General features: G+C 50.6%; 6 protein-coding genes across 6 annotated transcripts; 3 read left to right on the top strand and 3 right to left on the bottom strand.

Annotated features, from left to right (window-relative positions):
* Positions 1 to 739: 739 nt before the first annotated feature.
* Positions 740 to 2,692, top strand: ACET3X_001906 (uncharacterized protein; the record flags this gene model as incomplete). The annotated part of the gene is made up of 3 exons (XM_069447250.1): positions 740 to 1,256; positions 1,460 to 2,167; positions 2,220 to 2,692. 3 exons carry the CDS (start codon positions 740 to 742, stop codon positions 2,690 to 2,692), a joined length of 1,698 nt encoding a protein of 565 aa, XP_069312148.1.
* A 568-nt stretch (positions 2,693 to 3,260) lies between these two features.
* Positions 3,261 to 4,214, bottom strand: ACET3X_001907 (uncharacterized protein; the record flags this gene model as incomplete). The annotated part of the gene is made up of 1 exon (XM_069447251.1): positions 3,261 to 4,214. One exon carries the CDS (start codon positions 4,212 to 4,214, stop codon positions 3,261 to 3,263), a length of 954 nt encoding a protein of 317 aa, XP_069312149.1.
* A 1,143-nt stretch (positions 4,215 to 5,357) lies between these two features.
* ACET3X_001908 (uncharacterized protein) lies at positions 5,358 to 6,662 on the top strand (the record flags this gene model as incomplete). Its single annotated transcript, XM_069447252.1, has 2 exons — positions 5,358 to 5,937; positions 6,082 to 6,662. 2 exons carry the CDS (start codon positions 5,358 to 5,360, stop codon positions 6,660 to 6,662), a joined length of 1,161 nt encoding a protein of 386 aa, XP_069312150.1.
* Positions 6,663 to 6,979: 317 nt separating this feature from the next.
* ACET3X_001909 (uncharacterized protein) lies at positions 6,980 to 8,399 on the bottom strand. The gene has a single exon (XM_069447253.1). It carries the CDS (start codon positions 8,281 to 8,283, stop codon positions 7,108 to 7,110), a length of 1,176 nt encoding a protein of 391 aa, XP_069312151.1. The 5' UTR covers positions 8,284 to 8,399; the 3' UTR covers positions 6,980 to 7,107.
* Positions 8,400 to 13,296: 4,897 nt separating this feature from the next.
* On the bottom strand, positions 13,297 to 14,135 carry ACET3X_001910 (uncharacterized protein; the record flags this gene model as incomplete). The annotated part of the gene is made up of 2 exons (XM_069447254.1): positions 13,297 to 13,392; positions 13,449 to 14,135. The coding sequence occupies 2 exons, from the start codon at positions 14,133 to 14,135 to the stop codon at positions 13,297 to 13,299; spliced, it is 783 nt and encodes a 260-aa protein (XP_069312152.1).
* Positions 14,136 to 14,458: 323 nt separating this feature from the next.
* On the top strand, positions 14,459 to 16,734 carry ACET3X_001911 (uncharacterized protein; the record flags this gene model as incomplete). Its single annotated transcript, XM_069447255.1, has 3 exons — positions 14,459 to 14,562; positions 14,614 to 16,492; positions 16,540 to 16,734. 3 exons carry the CDS (start codon positions 14,459 to 14,461, stop codon positions 16,732 to 16,734), a joined length of 2,178 nt encoding a protein of 725 aa, XP_069312153.1.
* Between the last annotated feature and the right edge of the window lie 88 nt (positions 16,735 to 16,822).

The following is a 16,822-nucleotide window of genomic DNA, read 5'->3' on the forward strand; positions in this document are numbered from 1 at the left end:
GTCGTTATGCTGAAGTATGGTACCAAGCTGTACACGATTGAGAGAAAACACTACTGTAGAATACGCATGGAGTGAACTAGTTCTAGCTCCGCATGTTTGCCCGGCCTTTCCTTTCACTCCTTTCGATGGCTGGCTTCTTGGATCTCGTGCATACGTCTGTATCGAATGGGGACCCGTGGCTTGGTATGCAACAAGACCCCTGTTATCGACGCATAGCCAATTACCCATTCTCGTGGTTAGTACAGACGCTCAGCAGTCGTGTAGCGACATGCGTCACACCCTTGTCCGGCACAGGCATTGTGACCCTGGCGGACATTGGCCATCACTGATCATTGGACGGACACCCTCACCGTCAATCCTGCATCAGTGTGTTGAGGCTCACGTCGGCCTTGTGCCTTTCCGTGACCTACGGCCTCCACAGTCCAGTCCGGATAGGTTCAGAGATCGGCGTTGGTATGCTGGCCACCGCCGTTGCGGATTGACTTACACCCGAGGTCAATTTGAATAACGTGCGTGCGCTACTGCATCCAGTCACAAAGTGGCGAACCAGAAGCCGATTCAGAGACCGACAAAGGTTCGATCGTATCTCCAGGGATGTATATCTCTTGGCATGAATCGAGTTACCAGCTCTTGTCTGGCTGATATATCCCCCCTAGGACATTCATATTGGCTGTCATCTTCAACTCAGCTTTTCGCACACTCTTTCTAAGTTTTCGCGGTTTTGGTGTTGTCAAACACAATGCCTAACTTGGGATTCAACGACAGTCCATCAGATACCGTCTCCGAGAAGGGCATCCCAGAGACTCACACTCCTCTTACTTCCCTCAACCCCGAACAAGCAGACAACCTACGATCCAAAGCACTTTCAACCGATGTCACCAAGCTCAAATGTGGCTATTTCCTAAGTCCCAGAATTGTAGGGTCATTTTTGGGAACAGGCATTGTTGTTCTTGCAACGTACTTTCAGTTTCAAGCCCTGGCTGCTGCGGTCTCCTCAGTCAACGCAGATATCGGACCCAGCGCCAACATCGCCCTCGTAAGCACAGTATGGACTGTGTCGCAACCCATTTCGCTCTTGCTGTTCGGTCGGCTTAGTGATCGCTTTGGCCGTCGCAATTTTGCTCTGGGTTCCTGCGTGCTTGCAATCGTTGGTGGCATCGTTGCAGCGACAGTGCAGTCTATCGAGACGTTGATCGGAGCCGAAGTCATCATGGGTATCGCATCCGGTGTACCAGCGGCTTATCGACTCTTAGCTGGTGAGCTAGTCAGCAACAAACATAAGTATGTTGGTACTGCTCTAGTCGTCATACCCAATGTTATCGCAACGGGGTTTGGGGCATATATTGGTCTGCGGCTGGTTCAGGTAGCCGATTGGAGGTGGATCTTCTACATATACATCATCATGATGGGCGAGTCGCTTTTACATGCATCATTAAAGCGTACTAACGATCGTGTACAGTGCCTGGCGCTACCCTATGGTTCTTCTTTTACCACCCACCTTCGTATACCCAGCTCCATGGGAAAAAGTCCAGCAAACTCGCGGAGCTTGGAAAGGTTGACTGGATGGGCGTTGTTCTCTTGGTCGCTGGTTTGGCTCTCTTCCTACTTGGTATATCATGGGGCGGTCCGGCGCAGCCCTGGTCTTCTCCAAGAATTCTTGGTCTGTTGCTCTCAGGTGCTATAGCCATCGTCGCATTTATCCTGTACGAAGTTTTCTTGCCGCCACCACAACCGATCATTCCCATGCACTTCTTCCGGGACATACGTGGTTTTACCTGTTTGGAGGTCATCTCAGCAACATACGGCGTCATCAACATTGCGCTCTTTGTTATGTGGCCACAACAGGTTGTCTACATCTTCGGCTCGACCGTGAGCTCGTGGGAAGAGACCGCGTGGCTTTCAACAACAGCGGCATTCGGTCTTTGCGGTGGTATAGTCATTCTCGGACCACCCATGTCGTGGATCGGTCACATCAGGTACCAGATCCTGATCTCCTCAATTTGGATGACCGCTTTTCTTGGTGCGATGGCCAGCATTACAGTAGAAAACAAAGCACGCGCGATCGCTTTCTCGTTTCTTGCAGGCTGGACCATTGGGTGGGGCGAAGTCATAGCGGCAATCGTTGTACAGTATGTGGTCTCCGACCAAGATCTGGGAGTGGCGTTTTGTGAGTCTTTCCTTTCCATATGAAATATGCGGTGCTTGCTAACAGACCTCAGCTGTCATCTCGGCGTCCCGCACCATTTTCGGTTCCATCTTCACTGCTGCCTTTATTGCAGTCTATACGAACAAGGTGCCAGGCTATCTCGCATCAATAGTACCGCAACGTGTTCTAGCGGACGGACTACCAGAAAGCTCCTTGAACGCGCTGATGACAGCTGCAGCGACAGCCAACCAAACAGCCCTTGTCGAGATTGATGGTATGACACCGGACCTGCTTCACACCACTAATATAGCTATTAGCGATGCTTACTCCAAGTCATACGCCTATGTATACTACTTCGCTGTAGCTATCGGAGGTCTGGCGATCATTGCATCGCTATGCATGCGAGACTTTGATGAGTATCTTACTGGCCATGTGTCGAGGCAGCTTTACCATAAGAGAGACACCAGCACTGATCCATTGGATCTGGTGACGCAAGACTTCTATGAAGCTCAGGGCGGCGATGTTGACGGGAAAATGACAGGCTGAGATTGTTGTTGTCTGCAAACCACTGGGCTTAGGATGAGCCTTTAATATGAAGAGCTTCGAGTGTCGTAGCTGTTACCCAAAAGTGCGGGCGCTTCACGCGCAAATATACTGTCCTTGCCTTGATGGAGACATACATGGAAGTACCTTCCAGATGCGCAAAAGCGGTGACCCGAAACATGCCGTAAAGGAGGCCCCTCACTCACCTTACAAGACTTGTGATATGGTTCACGCGATACAAGGTGCGGACATGTGGGATCAGCGTAGGGGCATCACTTGTGCTGAGAGTGTAGTCGAGATTCAAAAGCCAAGTGACCTGGAGAGAGCGTTGTGCCAAGGAGGTTGCGATCGGAATAGAAGTTTGGCATCCAGGTAGTAGTATGACGCCTACCAAGGCACTAACCGTATCTATCATAGAGTCTTGGCATGTCGTCATTCAAGTCGTACGACGCGCTCGTCCGCGTCAGCTCTGTTGCTGCAGACGCGCAACTAAATCGCTAAAACATACACATCCCAGTTCATATCGCTAACAACATGATAGTCACGATTCGATAGGTCTCGTCTTTTGCATCTAATCTTCGATCCGCCGCAGTCTGTCCCCTTCCGCGCGTTCGCTGACGCTGAGGTATTGATCTGCCTTCTTCGACTTCCGCGTTACCGGCTGCGCCATGGAGTTGTGTACTGTCGATGCATCTCGACAAGCCTCAATGCCAGCATCCCACATCGACTCGTCCTCTGAGCTCGAGACATCGCCATCGGCCTCCAGTGCCCGCTTCCACTTTTCTGCCATGTGCAACACATATCCTGCAGGCTTCAGATTGGGTTGAGCGTTATCATCGACGCCTTTATTCCAAGCCTCGACGGCTTCGTGATCAAGATTCGCAATCTTGACTTCCGCGTACTCCTTCAGATCGTATGGCATGTTTGGACTCATGTCGTCATCTGAGCCTACGATAGAGACATACGCCTCTGCAGCAGCAGCCAATTGAGCTTCATGTGCCGCTTCTGCACGTTTTACTAGTCCAGCAAGCTCATAGCAAGTCCGAACATGATCACGGCTGAACTCTTCCTCCAAAAGGTGCTTGGATGCATTCGGTCGGTCGACGACACCGGCGACATACGCCGCGAGCCCTCGTCGAAAGGTGTCTCGGTGCTGCTCGTGCTGTTTTTGAGCTTCACGCAGCTTCCGGCGTGCTTTCTTCTCCTCCAATTTGATGTAGGCTCTGTTGTTCTCCATTGATCCTTCATGCGCGCCTTCCATATCACGCTGGCCCTTTCCTGGGGCTGGCTCGTCTAAAAGCCCGCATTGCACAAAAACATACTGGAAAGTATCCTCCACTGATGATACAGCACATTCCCAGGCTTCGCGAGTAAGTTCGATATCTCGCATCAACCTTGCTTTCTCTGCCTCGAACGTCTCCTTTGCTTTGTCAAGTGTGTAGACCTCCTGTCGCATGCGCTTGACGACCTTATTTTCCTCGGGGGTCGGTTTTCGGTCTCCCTTGAGCTTCAACATATCTCGCATGCGTTCTAGAACACAGTCTCCAAGAATTTTGTTATTCCTGAGCGCCCTATCGACCTCTAACAATGATGCATCTTTCGCGCGCCGATATGCCCGGCCATTTAACACTTGCTTTTCAATCTTCTGAGCCAAGACGTACGAAACTTTCATTAGCATTACCGGCGGTTCAGTTTCAGCCTTGTTCAACAGGAACATTTCAGAAACTCCATTACCATAGAGTTGCCGGGTATTCGCATGGCTCCCGATGCTTCTGTTCTCCAGATCTTTCAAGGGTGAATCCACACTTCCGCCGCCATCCTTGCTTGTCGTAATCCCATCCGTTTCCAAAGTCTTACCTGTTTTCTTCCCTTCATTCAAAGATAACAACCTTTTGTTGGCTGAAGGCCTCCTGCTCTGACTGTCACAGGACGGCAGCTCTACTCCAGTGTCACCGTCGAGTTTGGCTCGTTTGCCGTGTCTTAGTTCTGGAACATTATTGTCTCGCACAATTTCCGGATCATGTTCGACTGTAGGCTCTCGCTTTTTAGTTATTTTAATCTTGTCCGCTGCAGGCTGAGCTTCTTGCTGAAAGTTGTTATTCATCATGTTAGGGCACTTGTGTCGAAGGCGCCGGAAGTGTCGGCGTTGGTAGATGTATGGTCAAAAACGAACAAAGCGCCTCTTTGCATTGTTTGCACATTGTTCTCCATCATCTCTCCCAATCTTTAAGCTGCTTTGCTTCGTTGAAGTACTATCAACCAGTCATCACCTTATCAGAGCTATACTTATATCCACGGGTCACGAAAGACATGTATACTTTTCACCGCTGTGCTGGCATCCATCATTCAGAGTCGGACAATCGGCTGTTCGGCGAACATTGTTGAGGAGAATACTGAAGCCAGCGGCGGTACGACTATATCGTTCGTCTCACATTGTTCACAAACAACATTGTTTCCTATGAGCGCAAAGGCGCTATGAGAGATTACTACAAGCATATTCCCATAATCCACATCGAATTTGAACACAAGTATACCACAGTATCTGCGACAAGCCTTCAAAGCAGGCTGCTCCGAATCATTTTTGTTCCGCACATCCAGAGTTATCTCAGTCAGATTCGTATTGGAAAACTATATCAACAGACGTCACGTACAGGGACCCTCAGGTGTAATGAGACCATCTGCAAAGCGCCGACGCGCAAGCTATTCGACATTCGTCAGGAGCGATGCGGAATTGAACAGGCGTCTAGACCTAGCGCTGCCAGTTGGTTGGGACGGTTTGATCATCGATCAATACCCTGACGAAGAGACCGAGGCGATTTATCTTATCAAAGATTCAAATACTAGGCACGAGCGGGCACTGACAGAAGAGGAGATTGATAGATTTGAACCAGGCGATTTGGTGCTGGCAACTGTCCATGAACCGACTACCGACCCAAATGGCAGAGTCGGAGATGATGACATCACAGCCACAATATTTGGCCAAGCAGTGTCTAAGAGCCGTTTCCACATTCTCCTGGAGAAACACCCCAAGCATGGGATATTCGCTCCGATTGGATCACGTGGTTCGAAGGGACTGCAGGGCCTGAGTAAAATGGAGCAACTGTGTCGTGTTGGATTTCGCAAGGCAGACGAACACTTTGACCGTGACAGGCTTACCGAGAATGACCCCGAATTCCTGTCCTTGCATGATCCCGTGGAGCTCAAGCAGGGCTTTATGGATCCTTGGTCATTCTTGGATCTCTCCTACCGTACGTCGTTATATTGGTCCTCAAACATCCGTCCCAGAGGATATCTTACCAGACCAGATACACAAAGAGTGCTCGAGATATACGAAAGGATACACCGTGAGAACTTAAAGCCAGGCGATGTAACTGCACCGTTGACTTCCCTAGTAAATGAGAAGGCTGCCACAAAGTCTGTGGGACAAGACGTCAGTCTCCGTTCAGCAGCTTTCGATGAGCTGGCAGGAATAGGTGATTACGATGAACCCACTTTTGACAAGCCCACTTCAGACGATCCGGACGATCCGGATCGACCAAAAGGCACGGCAGAAGAACAAAAGGAGGCATATAGCAGGCGTAACATGAAGGTCGCATCAGCCCTCCGGGACCAAGTGAAAACCGAGAAGAAGCTCTTCCAGGATGTGGACGATGCCACTCTTTTTGCAGCCCAGGCGGAGATACATGCTAGAAGAACACTGATAGATTATCAGGATTTGATTGCGACTGGTACAACAGGAGAGCATGTCCTGGAGCTATGTAAGAACGCGGCAGAACAAGCCGTACTCGATCGAGATGTAAAACGAGAGAAGAGGGACAGATTGACGGCATCAGTGGATGAGGTACTGGCGCATCCAGAACTCAGGCCCCGTGTGCCGGCTGGCACGGAGATCGACGGGCAGCGACTGACCATTATCAACGACGCTACGAAATCGCTTCAAGATCGACTACAGAGCATTGCCAGGCAATATTAAGTGTTTGAAGCGGACTTGTTCTCATTCACAGGCACGACCAGATTCAAACTTTCGGCAATTGGCACTCAGCATCGAGAATGCTCAGTAGCGAGACCGTTCGACAATGACTGCATTTTCTTTCTTTTGGCAACTAGGTTTTGTTAGCATCAAGCAATGGAATCTGTCCAACTATAGTTTGTTCACTGACTGGCATCGTATGTTGATCTTATCAACAGCCATCTCCGTGAGTGTAGCGGGAATGGTGAATCCTGTCAGTGACTTTCATGTGACATATTGCAGCATCTCCTAGCACAATACAAAACTTTCGAAAATCAAGTGTGGAAATGTTCATATTGTCAATACCTTGACACTGGTCTTGAAATAAAACGTAATGAGATATTGGGTATTATCGCGTTAAAACATCGTGAACTGCACGGAGCATCGCTCCTCTCCTCTCATAATGAAATCATACACGCGTCGACTTTGATGCTTCAAGACCATCATACCACCCCTTCATCTCCCACCGGCGCGACTGCAACCACTGCTTCGTCTTGTCGTTGTTATAGATGTATGGCTGCTTCCACCACTTCTCGTGCACGCTGACCAGCCCGTTGGCGATGTCGTTGTCGTTGGGACAACGGATGTTCCAGGTATACGCAAGCTCCCGCCACGGCATGGGCCCGTCCCATCGATGCGCGTGGTTCATGAGGTTTTGTTCGGGATATTTGGGGTCGAATGAGTTGGGCGTGTCGAGCAGCGTCTTGTAGTATTCGAAAACGTCGAGCGAAGGCGCGAGGATGAAGAAACCGGCGTTCATTTTGCCAGGCTTTTTGAGGCCTGTGCCGTGCGTAGGCGGAAACGTGTGGGTAGAGTCCCAGACTTCGGAATTGGATGCGAGGAGGTAGGTCGAGGGCAGGTTGGTGTCGTTGGACGGTTTGGTGGCGAGAATCTGGGCGGCAGGGTCGTCGAAGACTGGGTCGAGATTCTTGAGCAGCATTGAGTCGCCGTCCATGACGACGATGCGGTCGTACTGGGTCATCTCCCAAACGCGCAGCTTGGTCATTACGTCGTCCCATCTGTGCAACTTCGGATGGACCCAGCCGTCGTTGGGAGTATGCAGGAATTCTACAGCATGAACGATGGCGCCATCCTTCTCCAGGCGGTCGCGTCGTGACTGAGAGACGGTGGGAGTGACCATGACAATGACATCATGCTTTGTGCGCGTCTCGGGTTTGTGGAGAAACTGCCAGAGGAGGATACGGATAGCTTGAAAGTACTTGTCGTCCTCCAGATTGTCCGCATTGGCTTTTGGCGCGTCATCGCCTTCACTGGGACCTGTGAGAAAGGTAACGTATGCTAGCTTTTCCGGCTTGGTACCAGTGATGTTGGCTTCGAGATAGGACGGTGGTGTGGGATCCGGTTTCTGTTCTTCGGGTTTGGCGGGTTCAGCGGGTTTGTGGCTGATGACGGCCGGCATGGGAATCTTGTCGAACGCGCGCGTTTCCACGGCGAGAAAGATGCATGTCGTCAATATCACCACCGTCGCCAGTGTGATGCGGATCCATCGAGGGCTTGTAAAAATGTTCCAGGAGCTCGAAGACTTCATCCAGGCGGGCTTTGACCCTCCCATGGACGCCAGCATGCTGAAGAAGCAAAAACGGTGCACAGTCTACGCAACCTGTGCACAGCGCAGCGCGCTGTATTTCAACCTCATCCCTTTCCACTCCGGTCCCGTAAGCCCAGCCGCATCTGGTTGGACAGCATATTATGCGAAGGGGGCAAACGCGATGGAAGGTGACAGCAGCCGTGCATGAGTCGTGCAAGCCCTGGACCACACTGCGCTTTGGCCAGAACCTGCCGGACGCTTACAGGCCTGACATTGAAGCTTGGCGGCAATGCGGATGTTTGATTAGCTGGTGAGCACTTAACGGCGATGATCTCACACGGTAGCGGCATGGGAAGACGAGCTCAGCCCTAGCCGACGTGGCTCCCTGGCCTAGGATACCTGCGGAACAACGTGAAAAAGAAAGGGCCGAACACTTTGCTAAATAAGACCGCCAGTGCAGCCTACCTTTGCTCGTCGTGCTTGAAGGCATATTTAAGATAACCGACAAGGGAACGAAAGCAACTGATCTGAGTTCAAATGTTTACTTCGTATTGACCTCCTCGCTAGAGTGCCAAATATAGATAAGCCTATGCTTGTCGTGCCACGCCTTTTAACCTCGGAACACGCTACAATGAGCGCCTAAGAGGGAATTAGCAAAGCGCGTGTTTTCGAAATTTGGAGGACAAATTTCTGCAATAAGCAAGTTCCGCTCGTCAACAGCTTGGCCGCCGTCCCAGACATCCGGGCTAATTTGGCCGGCAACCATGCGCGTCCTCACATAAGCAGTCAAACTGGTGGGAGCATGGCAATGTGCACGCTGGACGGAGATGCGACACGGGAACGTCACCATATAGCTTGGAAGATTGATCATAGTATTGGCATAGGCCGTTGACGCAGATGTTGAGCACTGCCACCTAATCCAGCTTACAACCGTTGCGCCGCGGCGGCCGGGAGCGGGGCATGCAGTCTGTCAGCTCCGCACGACAAAACATAAACTTTAAAGTCACCATGTGAAACCGGTAAGTGAGGGTATTGTATTTAGGTTATGCAAGTTAAACTTTTATTGGCGATCAATGTACATTGAGTCTAATTGACGCGTATATGATCGCTGCATGTGAAGGTGAAGTGGAAACAGAAGGAGAGAGCTTTCATCCGGTCTTTTTCGGTCTCCTTCCTTCTCTATTACGTTGAATCTTTCTGTTCGCCCTTCTAAAAGCCTCCTACCCCCTACCCCTGGATGCCTGTGACGGGATTATTTTGAATAGATTACTATGTAAGCTGTGACGTTTTCATGTGCTATACGAACCTTGTGACGTATTAGATCATGTACTGATCGATGTTAGACCACGGGAGGAGGCGGGTCAGAACGTTTTTGCAGACACTGATAAGATTCTTAAATGCCGCACTGTACGTACACTGCTCTCGCACATTCGCGAAAGGTCTATCTCGTCGCGCATCTCGAGGGTCATCACCCCATTGAAATCTCCAAATTGATCAGATATGCACCTATTAACTCGATCGTACTGGGAGAAGCATGCAAATGAGCATGATGGACAAGATTTGTCTGTCGGTGAGCAAGATGCTCGTCTGGCTAGGATGTGAGGCTGGTATGGTCGAAGCTGTGCAACTGTTGCGGCATAGCGATAGCGACACAAGTAATGCTGTTGCGACCTTGCTGTATCATCCATATCTCTCAAGAGGTTGGATTGCCCTGGTTGTATGTAGGAACATGGAGCTAGAATGGAGTGTAGCGATGGGTGTGCCTAAGAATCAGCTCATGGGCCCAGGGTCTTTTGTCAAATCAACCAAGCAGTGTACCATAGCACATGTTTATGGAATACCCCGTTCACCCTCGCCGGACCTATCTCTTCGAAACGACGAGAACAAGACAGTTTGTATGCTGCAACACATCCGAGAGCAAACATTGCAGTCCGTTGAGGCTCGATAGTAGAGACCTGACGAAGTCCTCTTGCAGGCGACGTCATCGCTCGGAGGGGTTTATAGGTAGCCCCAACTCCATCGCAGGATGGCGTACATGGCGAGATGATGAAGTGCCAGGCCGAGATCGATGGTGGTCCGAGCATAACCGTAGGACACAGCTTGGGATACCGCGTCTGCCTACACACTAACAAGGCTGTGCCGTCCAGATCGGCAGGGTCTTGAGATAATCCTTGCTGCTAACGCTTTTGAGCGCTGCTGTGTCGCGACGCTCTTAACCAACCATGGTGGAGCTCCGTTTCTCTGATGCAAGCCCTGCGTTGATCGCTAGTGTATTGGGGGCGGAGTCAGGATCGTTATCCGGGTCAAACGTATCGATACTAGAACCGGCAACCTTCTCTTGGCTGACCAATCGGTGTTCATCGAGGCATAACGGTAAAGCCTCGAATCTTAGCGTGAGGCCGGCGATGTCTGTCGGAGGCCTGAAGTTTGTTGGGCAACGGCCATTAGTTTGTGAGGCGAGCCCTCGAAGCGCGGCTGAAATGGAGGGCAGACACCTGCAAATACTCAATGACACTACAAAGCCATATTCTACCTGCCATATCCGTCTTTTCAGCCTCGCTTTATTTCACGGGAGCTCGCAGTCATCAGTGGAGCCTGAGAAGGATTTTGGAGGCTGTGCCTTGCCATCAGTAAAAGGCGTCCACCGCTCATGCATGCCAAGACGTCGCGTAACGTCCCGCTAGCTCCTCGAATCTGGACCTGCCATCGACAAACCCAGGGGCCCGGTCTCGACTGCCCCAATCAACACATCAAGCGACTTTTCCGCCGTGAAGGACGGGATCGCAATGTTCTGGCTCTAGCGATATACATTGCGCGACGCGATGATTTCGGTTCAGTTTGGCCCGTGTTTCAGCTTAGGCTAAGCCTCTTCTTCTCCACGGGCAAGAGACTGAGCCCGTTGTAGGCAACCAGCTGTCGCATGGGCTGATCAAGTCTGCATCTACAGCGTGCCACGCTGCAACACAGTACAATGGCCATTAAATTCGACGCCATCATCTGCAGCCCTGTTATCACTCCAGAACCAGGATGGAACAGTATGGCATTCCTACATATCGAAGACAGCCATTGGACGCAGGTCGAAGGGAAATTCGGCTGTTGCATCTTCACCCGGGGACAACCGACCGTACAATTGCTACGCTCAGCGTAGCAAATCTCGAGAACGCTACCAAGACTTATGCCTGCCTTTCCTATGTATGGGGGAATCCCGATGAAACGGTACCAATCGAAGTCGACGGCCATGAAATGCAGATTACGATCAACCTGTTTGACTTTCTCCATCGCATCAGAGACCCTAACGATACCCTCATTCTTTGGGCAGACGCCATCTGCATAAACCAAAATGACTTGGAAGAGAAATCGCATCAAGTAGCCATGATGGGTGAGATTTATTCTGGGTGCTCAGTTGTGCACGCCTGGTTGGGAACGCCCTCATCCGAGGAGACACTGGAGATCAATCCATTCGCAATGTTTGAACACGTTGCGGATAGGAAGCATTGGCATGACCTTCCGGGCATTCTCGAGGAAGGAGATGACGAGGGAGCACCAAGTGAGGTGTTCGTTACCCAGATGGCTGCGTTTCGCCTGATCGCCGACAGCGCATGGTGGACACGATCATGGACAGTTCAAGAGATCATACTACCATCATCCGGTGTTCTATGGTATGGATCATATAGCATGACCTGGGATCGCTTCGCCCTGGTGTTCGAAAGACCAAACGCTGCATACGTTCATTGCTGCACACAAGGTACGGAGGCGACGAAACACTGGGGCTCGAAGATGGATCATTTCAACAAATTCATGTCCAGCATTGCAATCATCAACACATTGCGGGAATATCGACACCGTAATACCAAACCAGGAGTCGAGATTCTGCCCAGCGACCAACAACCGCCATCGTTTCACAGCATATTACTTGCATTCTCCAGTCGCCAATGTAAAGACCTCCGCGATAAGGTATTCTCAGTCCTTGGTTTAGCACCTGCGCGGATGTTCGATGCCTACACACCCAGCTACAAAAAATCTTTGGCGGACTGCTTTACAGATGTATATCGAAAACTGTTGGAGCACGATACGGATGCCTCAAAAGTCTTGTTTGGGAGAGGTTTTGGGCCGTACAACAAAGGCATGCCGTCGTGGGCCCGTGATCTGTCCAAGCAATACGACGCGCGAGATTGGGAAGAGACGAGAGCGCGTCTTTCTGACTTGTATGATTGTTCCGCAGGATCACCAAGCACGGTTACTATGAGCGATGACAAAGAGCTTCACGTCAAAGCTAGAAAGGCCGATACAATCCGAGTTGTGGGTAAGCCACACAAACTTCAAAAACATGGCGTGGCTTCAACTATCATGGCCATGCTCCAGTCGTACACTTTGGCTTTGGAAACATTGTCCGGTACAGAAGAAGCAGACTTTAACAAAAGATTCATGCGGACTATTTGTGCTACATTTACACAAGATATAGAAGACAGTGCACAGTGGAGGAGATGCACAGACGATGATCTCCCTAGTCCTGAATCCTGGCTAAGTCTCATAACAGGAGAAGGTTACAGCTTGCCTTATACCTTCACATCAGCGATGTTGCTGGCCACGGAAAATCGTTGCCTGTACATTACAGAAGCAGGAAACCTTGGAATGTGCTACCCTGGAACGAAACCTGGAGATGAAGTCTTCGCCCTGCTTGGGATGAATGTGCCTTTTGTCTTACGAAGAGCAGGTGGAAAGCGTGAGCGTGAGGATACATATCACTTGATGGGAGACTGCTTTCTGCTTGACCAAATGGACGGGGAAATTATGCGGAATGGTGGAGAGACAAGATCGATAGTTCTGGTTTGATCTTACCCTAGGCCGATGCTAGGTACATGGCTTGACATGGCTTTAGCTGACTTGATCCAAAGATCAACGACGACTCTTCATTCAAGTCACTATATGCATATATTTGGCATATATCCGGACACAATGGTTACAATGTCAACTTTATTCGGGTTGTACTCAGTAACCAGTCGCAGAGACATGATCTGTCGTATATGACGCGAATGATGGGATGCGCTTTCAAAAATTGAAGACCGGGTTCCCGCTCTGATGAAGCGTACCTACTTGCTGACCAATCTTAGTGTTGTAATTGTTGAACGACGGAGTTTGTTGTTCCTGTTTGAGCAATCAATCGTTGGTCTAAGGAGTACGGCAATGGCATCAGAACTGACCCTTGAAAGCAAAGCCTCGACCAAGGCTTGATTGAGGTCCTTATCCTGCTGTGCAGTGACTTCTTCGAGAGCAGAAAAGCAGTCCTTGGAGCCAATCGCAGAAGCTTCTGCTCTGCAAAGCCTGCGCTGGTCTTCGCGTACCGCAGGGAACAATCTTACGAGACCGTCGACAAGATCCGTGACATCTTTGATCAACTCCTTGAAGCTCCTTTCCTCGTACAGTGCCCACCGAGCTTTTTGTCGCAAAGGCGTGTTGTTCTGGCGCTTGATAGCCAGAGCGCGCATCTTCGCATGTAATGACTGCCCCGAGGGCCCCATGTCCGTCGCGACGTCGAGGATTGCCAGGTTTGCATCAGGTCCTGCTGAACCACTTTTATATTCTTTGGAGATGCCCTCGGCGTTCGCGAAGAGGACCATGATCTGTGACAGCAAGGTTTCAGCCCCGGCAACGTCCTCCAGCAGTCCTGATGCTTGCTGGATGCTCTGAGCGCTGTTGATATCGCCCGCCAATCCAACAGACTCGCCCCAACGCGACAGACGCAGTCGCGCAATACCTAGCTTGAGCGAGCTGGTTTGGAAATTGACACCGAAAGCACGACCAAGGCGGACATATTCGAAGCAGTCTACAGCATTGTTGAATAGGCTGGCAAGGGCGACGATGCCAACGGCAAGACCAGCTGGTTCCATGGTACCTGCTCAAACGGTGGCAACGATGACAGAAAAACAAGAAGTGCAAGATGGTAGTGTCTAGTGTCGTAGAAAAAGCGGTAACACTCGAGGTTTTGTTGCCTGCGTTCTCGCGAGGCTGAAACGCTGCCCGTGACCTCTTGCTGCATGATTGATCCTTCGGCAGCTTGGAGGTCTGCCTCGCGAAGCACCTGTCCGACAGCCTAAGCTCTGCCACCTCCTCCATGTGTTCTCCAGGCTGACACACAATCGGCTTGTCTGCTCGCGCTGCCCTGCTTTCCCTGTGGTGTGTCGCTTTTGTTCGTCCTGACTGCTCGGTGGCAATGGACGCGCGCGCGACCGCCCAGACGATTGGTTTCAACAACGAGGGTGGGAGGATCGCCATCCAGGCAGCGGAGTACCATGTTCATGGAGACAACATTGTAAAGTATGCGACATCGTTTCGTACCGAGGTTGGCGGTCGCTAACAAGGCTGTAGTCAGGCGCAAGAAGGTAGTCTAGAGAAGCTGCCGTACGCCGCCGAAGCGCCGTTCAATGCGTATACTCGGCAGTACGACCCGGAATGCCTTCCCTCCACACGAACCACGCTTTTGAACGAAATATACGCCTGGACCGATGGACAAGATGAGCGATGTGTCTACTGGTTGAACGGCCTAGCTGGTACCGGAAAGTCAACCATTGCGCGGACCGTAGCTCGCAGGCACTATGAGCGACGGAGCCTAGGGGCCAGCTTCTTCTTTTCCAGGGGCGGCGGCGACATTGGTCATGCGCGCAGATTCGTAACAAGTGTTGCTGTTCAGCTTGCGTACAACGTTCCGGTATCTCGTCAGCACATATGTGACGCGCTAGCCAAACGCCCTGATGTGTCGACCTTGACATTGCGCGACCAGTGGCAGCAACTTGTCCTTGGTCCGTTATCGGCACTCAACACGCTCGGCAACATCACTTCCATTGTCTTGGTCGTCGATGCATTGGACGAGTGCGACAAGGATGACGATGTTAGACAAGTTATCGAACTTTTGGCTGGAGTCCAGAAATTGAGCGGACCAAGACTCCGCGTTTTTTTGACGAGTCGGCCTGAAGTAGCGGTCCGCCACGGCTTCTACGATGTGCCAGATACATCGCATCGGTGTTTTGTGCTACACCACATCGCGTCTTCTGTTGTCGATGCTGACATAGAGCTCTACTTGAGACACAGTCTTGCGATTACTGGTCGAGAACAACGCCTGCCCACTGGCTGGCCAGACTCTGAGATCATCGCGAAATTGGTGCAAAGAGCCAGTGGTCTTTTCATCTGGGCTGCAACTGCCCACCGTTTCATCCACCAAGGCAAACGATTCGTAAGGCGGAGACTGGATTTGATCGTCAAGAGTGACGCCGGCATGCAAGGAGAGCCCGAGAAACGCCTTGATGATATCTACATGACTATTTTACAAAGCTCACTCCGTCCCGAGTATTCAGAAGAAGAGAAGGAAGACCAGTGCAAGAAAATAAGATCCGTTCTCGGTATGTTGGTGATATTGGAAGAGCCTCTCCCAGCGAGAGCCCTAGATGAACTTCTGGGTTTTACAGAAGAAGGCATCGTGTCGATAGTCGAAGACCTGCATGCCATCCTCGACGTACCAGCAGATGAATCGAGAGCAATACGTCTTCACCATCCTTCGTTGCGCGACTTTTTGCTCGACAAAAGCCGATGTACTGATGCTAGATTCTGGATAGACGAGGCGCAAAGCCATGCTGCATTAGCATCGCGGTGCATAGCACTAGTGAGGAGCTTCTGCAAGCAGAATGAAGGAGCCAGCAAAGAAAGTTACAAAACGACGAAAAGTGATATTTTCCGATCATGGACGAAATATAGAGACGATGTAGGTATGTTGTTAGCAAAGATGGAGGCGGCGAAGGCAGAGATGGCAGATGAAGCAGAGATGGCAGAGGTAGCAGACTTCGTTGAGCTAGACGAAGCGAACCTTGGAAGAGACGGATCAGGTCATCCAAGAAACAATACTAGGGTTTCAGAAGCCCTAAACAGCGAAAGAGGATATTTCTTAGAGGGGATAGAATCGGTACTCGAACTGTGTGCAGATACTCTATCAAATCACTTTGGTACGCTGAGAAGACATGAAGGCTCTGGATCAGCAACAAGCCATGATGACGAAGCAAACTACTCTGTCGGACTCCGATACGCAACGTTCAACTGGGCTCATCACCTCAAGCAAAGCGGAATGAAGCCTGTTGACCATGGAGAAGCTCATACCCTCTTCACGGAGTTTTACTCGAATTCGCACCTGTCACTCCTTCGCAATTGGGACATTCTTGTCATGCCGAGCACGATAGCGTGTCTCAAAGACTGTGTCTCAGTGAGTTCCCCATCAAGTCTTTGCACCCAGGTACTAATTATATCTAGGAAGAAGATGCTCCTTTGTTTGCCGCTAGCCTCCCGATTGAGCTTTTGAGGGAGTTGATTACGTTATCGAAAGAAGTTTGCAAATTGCAAGCCAGATTGAACAGAGCTGTTGAGGATTTGATCACAATGCATAAATCGATATTGAAACGGAGTATAGTTCAATTGCAAGTTTTGAACATGGATCAAACTAGCTGAGAAGATATATGCCCAACCACCGGTGGATGGCAATGGGTATCGTAGACCAACAGAACAAAACCAACCATCCATGAGAGAAAACCAAAGA

Source organism: Alternaria dauci, chromosome 1 (assembly GCF_042100115.1).
Source record: "Alternaria dauci strain A2016 chromosome 1, whole genome shotgun sequence".
NCBI lineage: Eukaryota > Fungi > Ascomycota > Dothideomycetes > Pleosporales > Pleosporaceae > Alternaria > Alternaria dauci.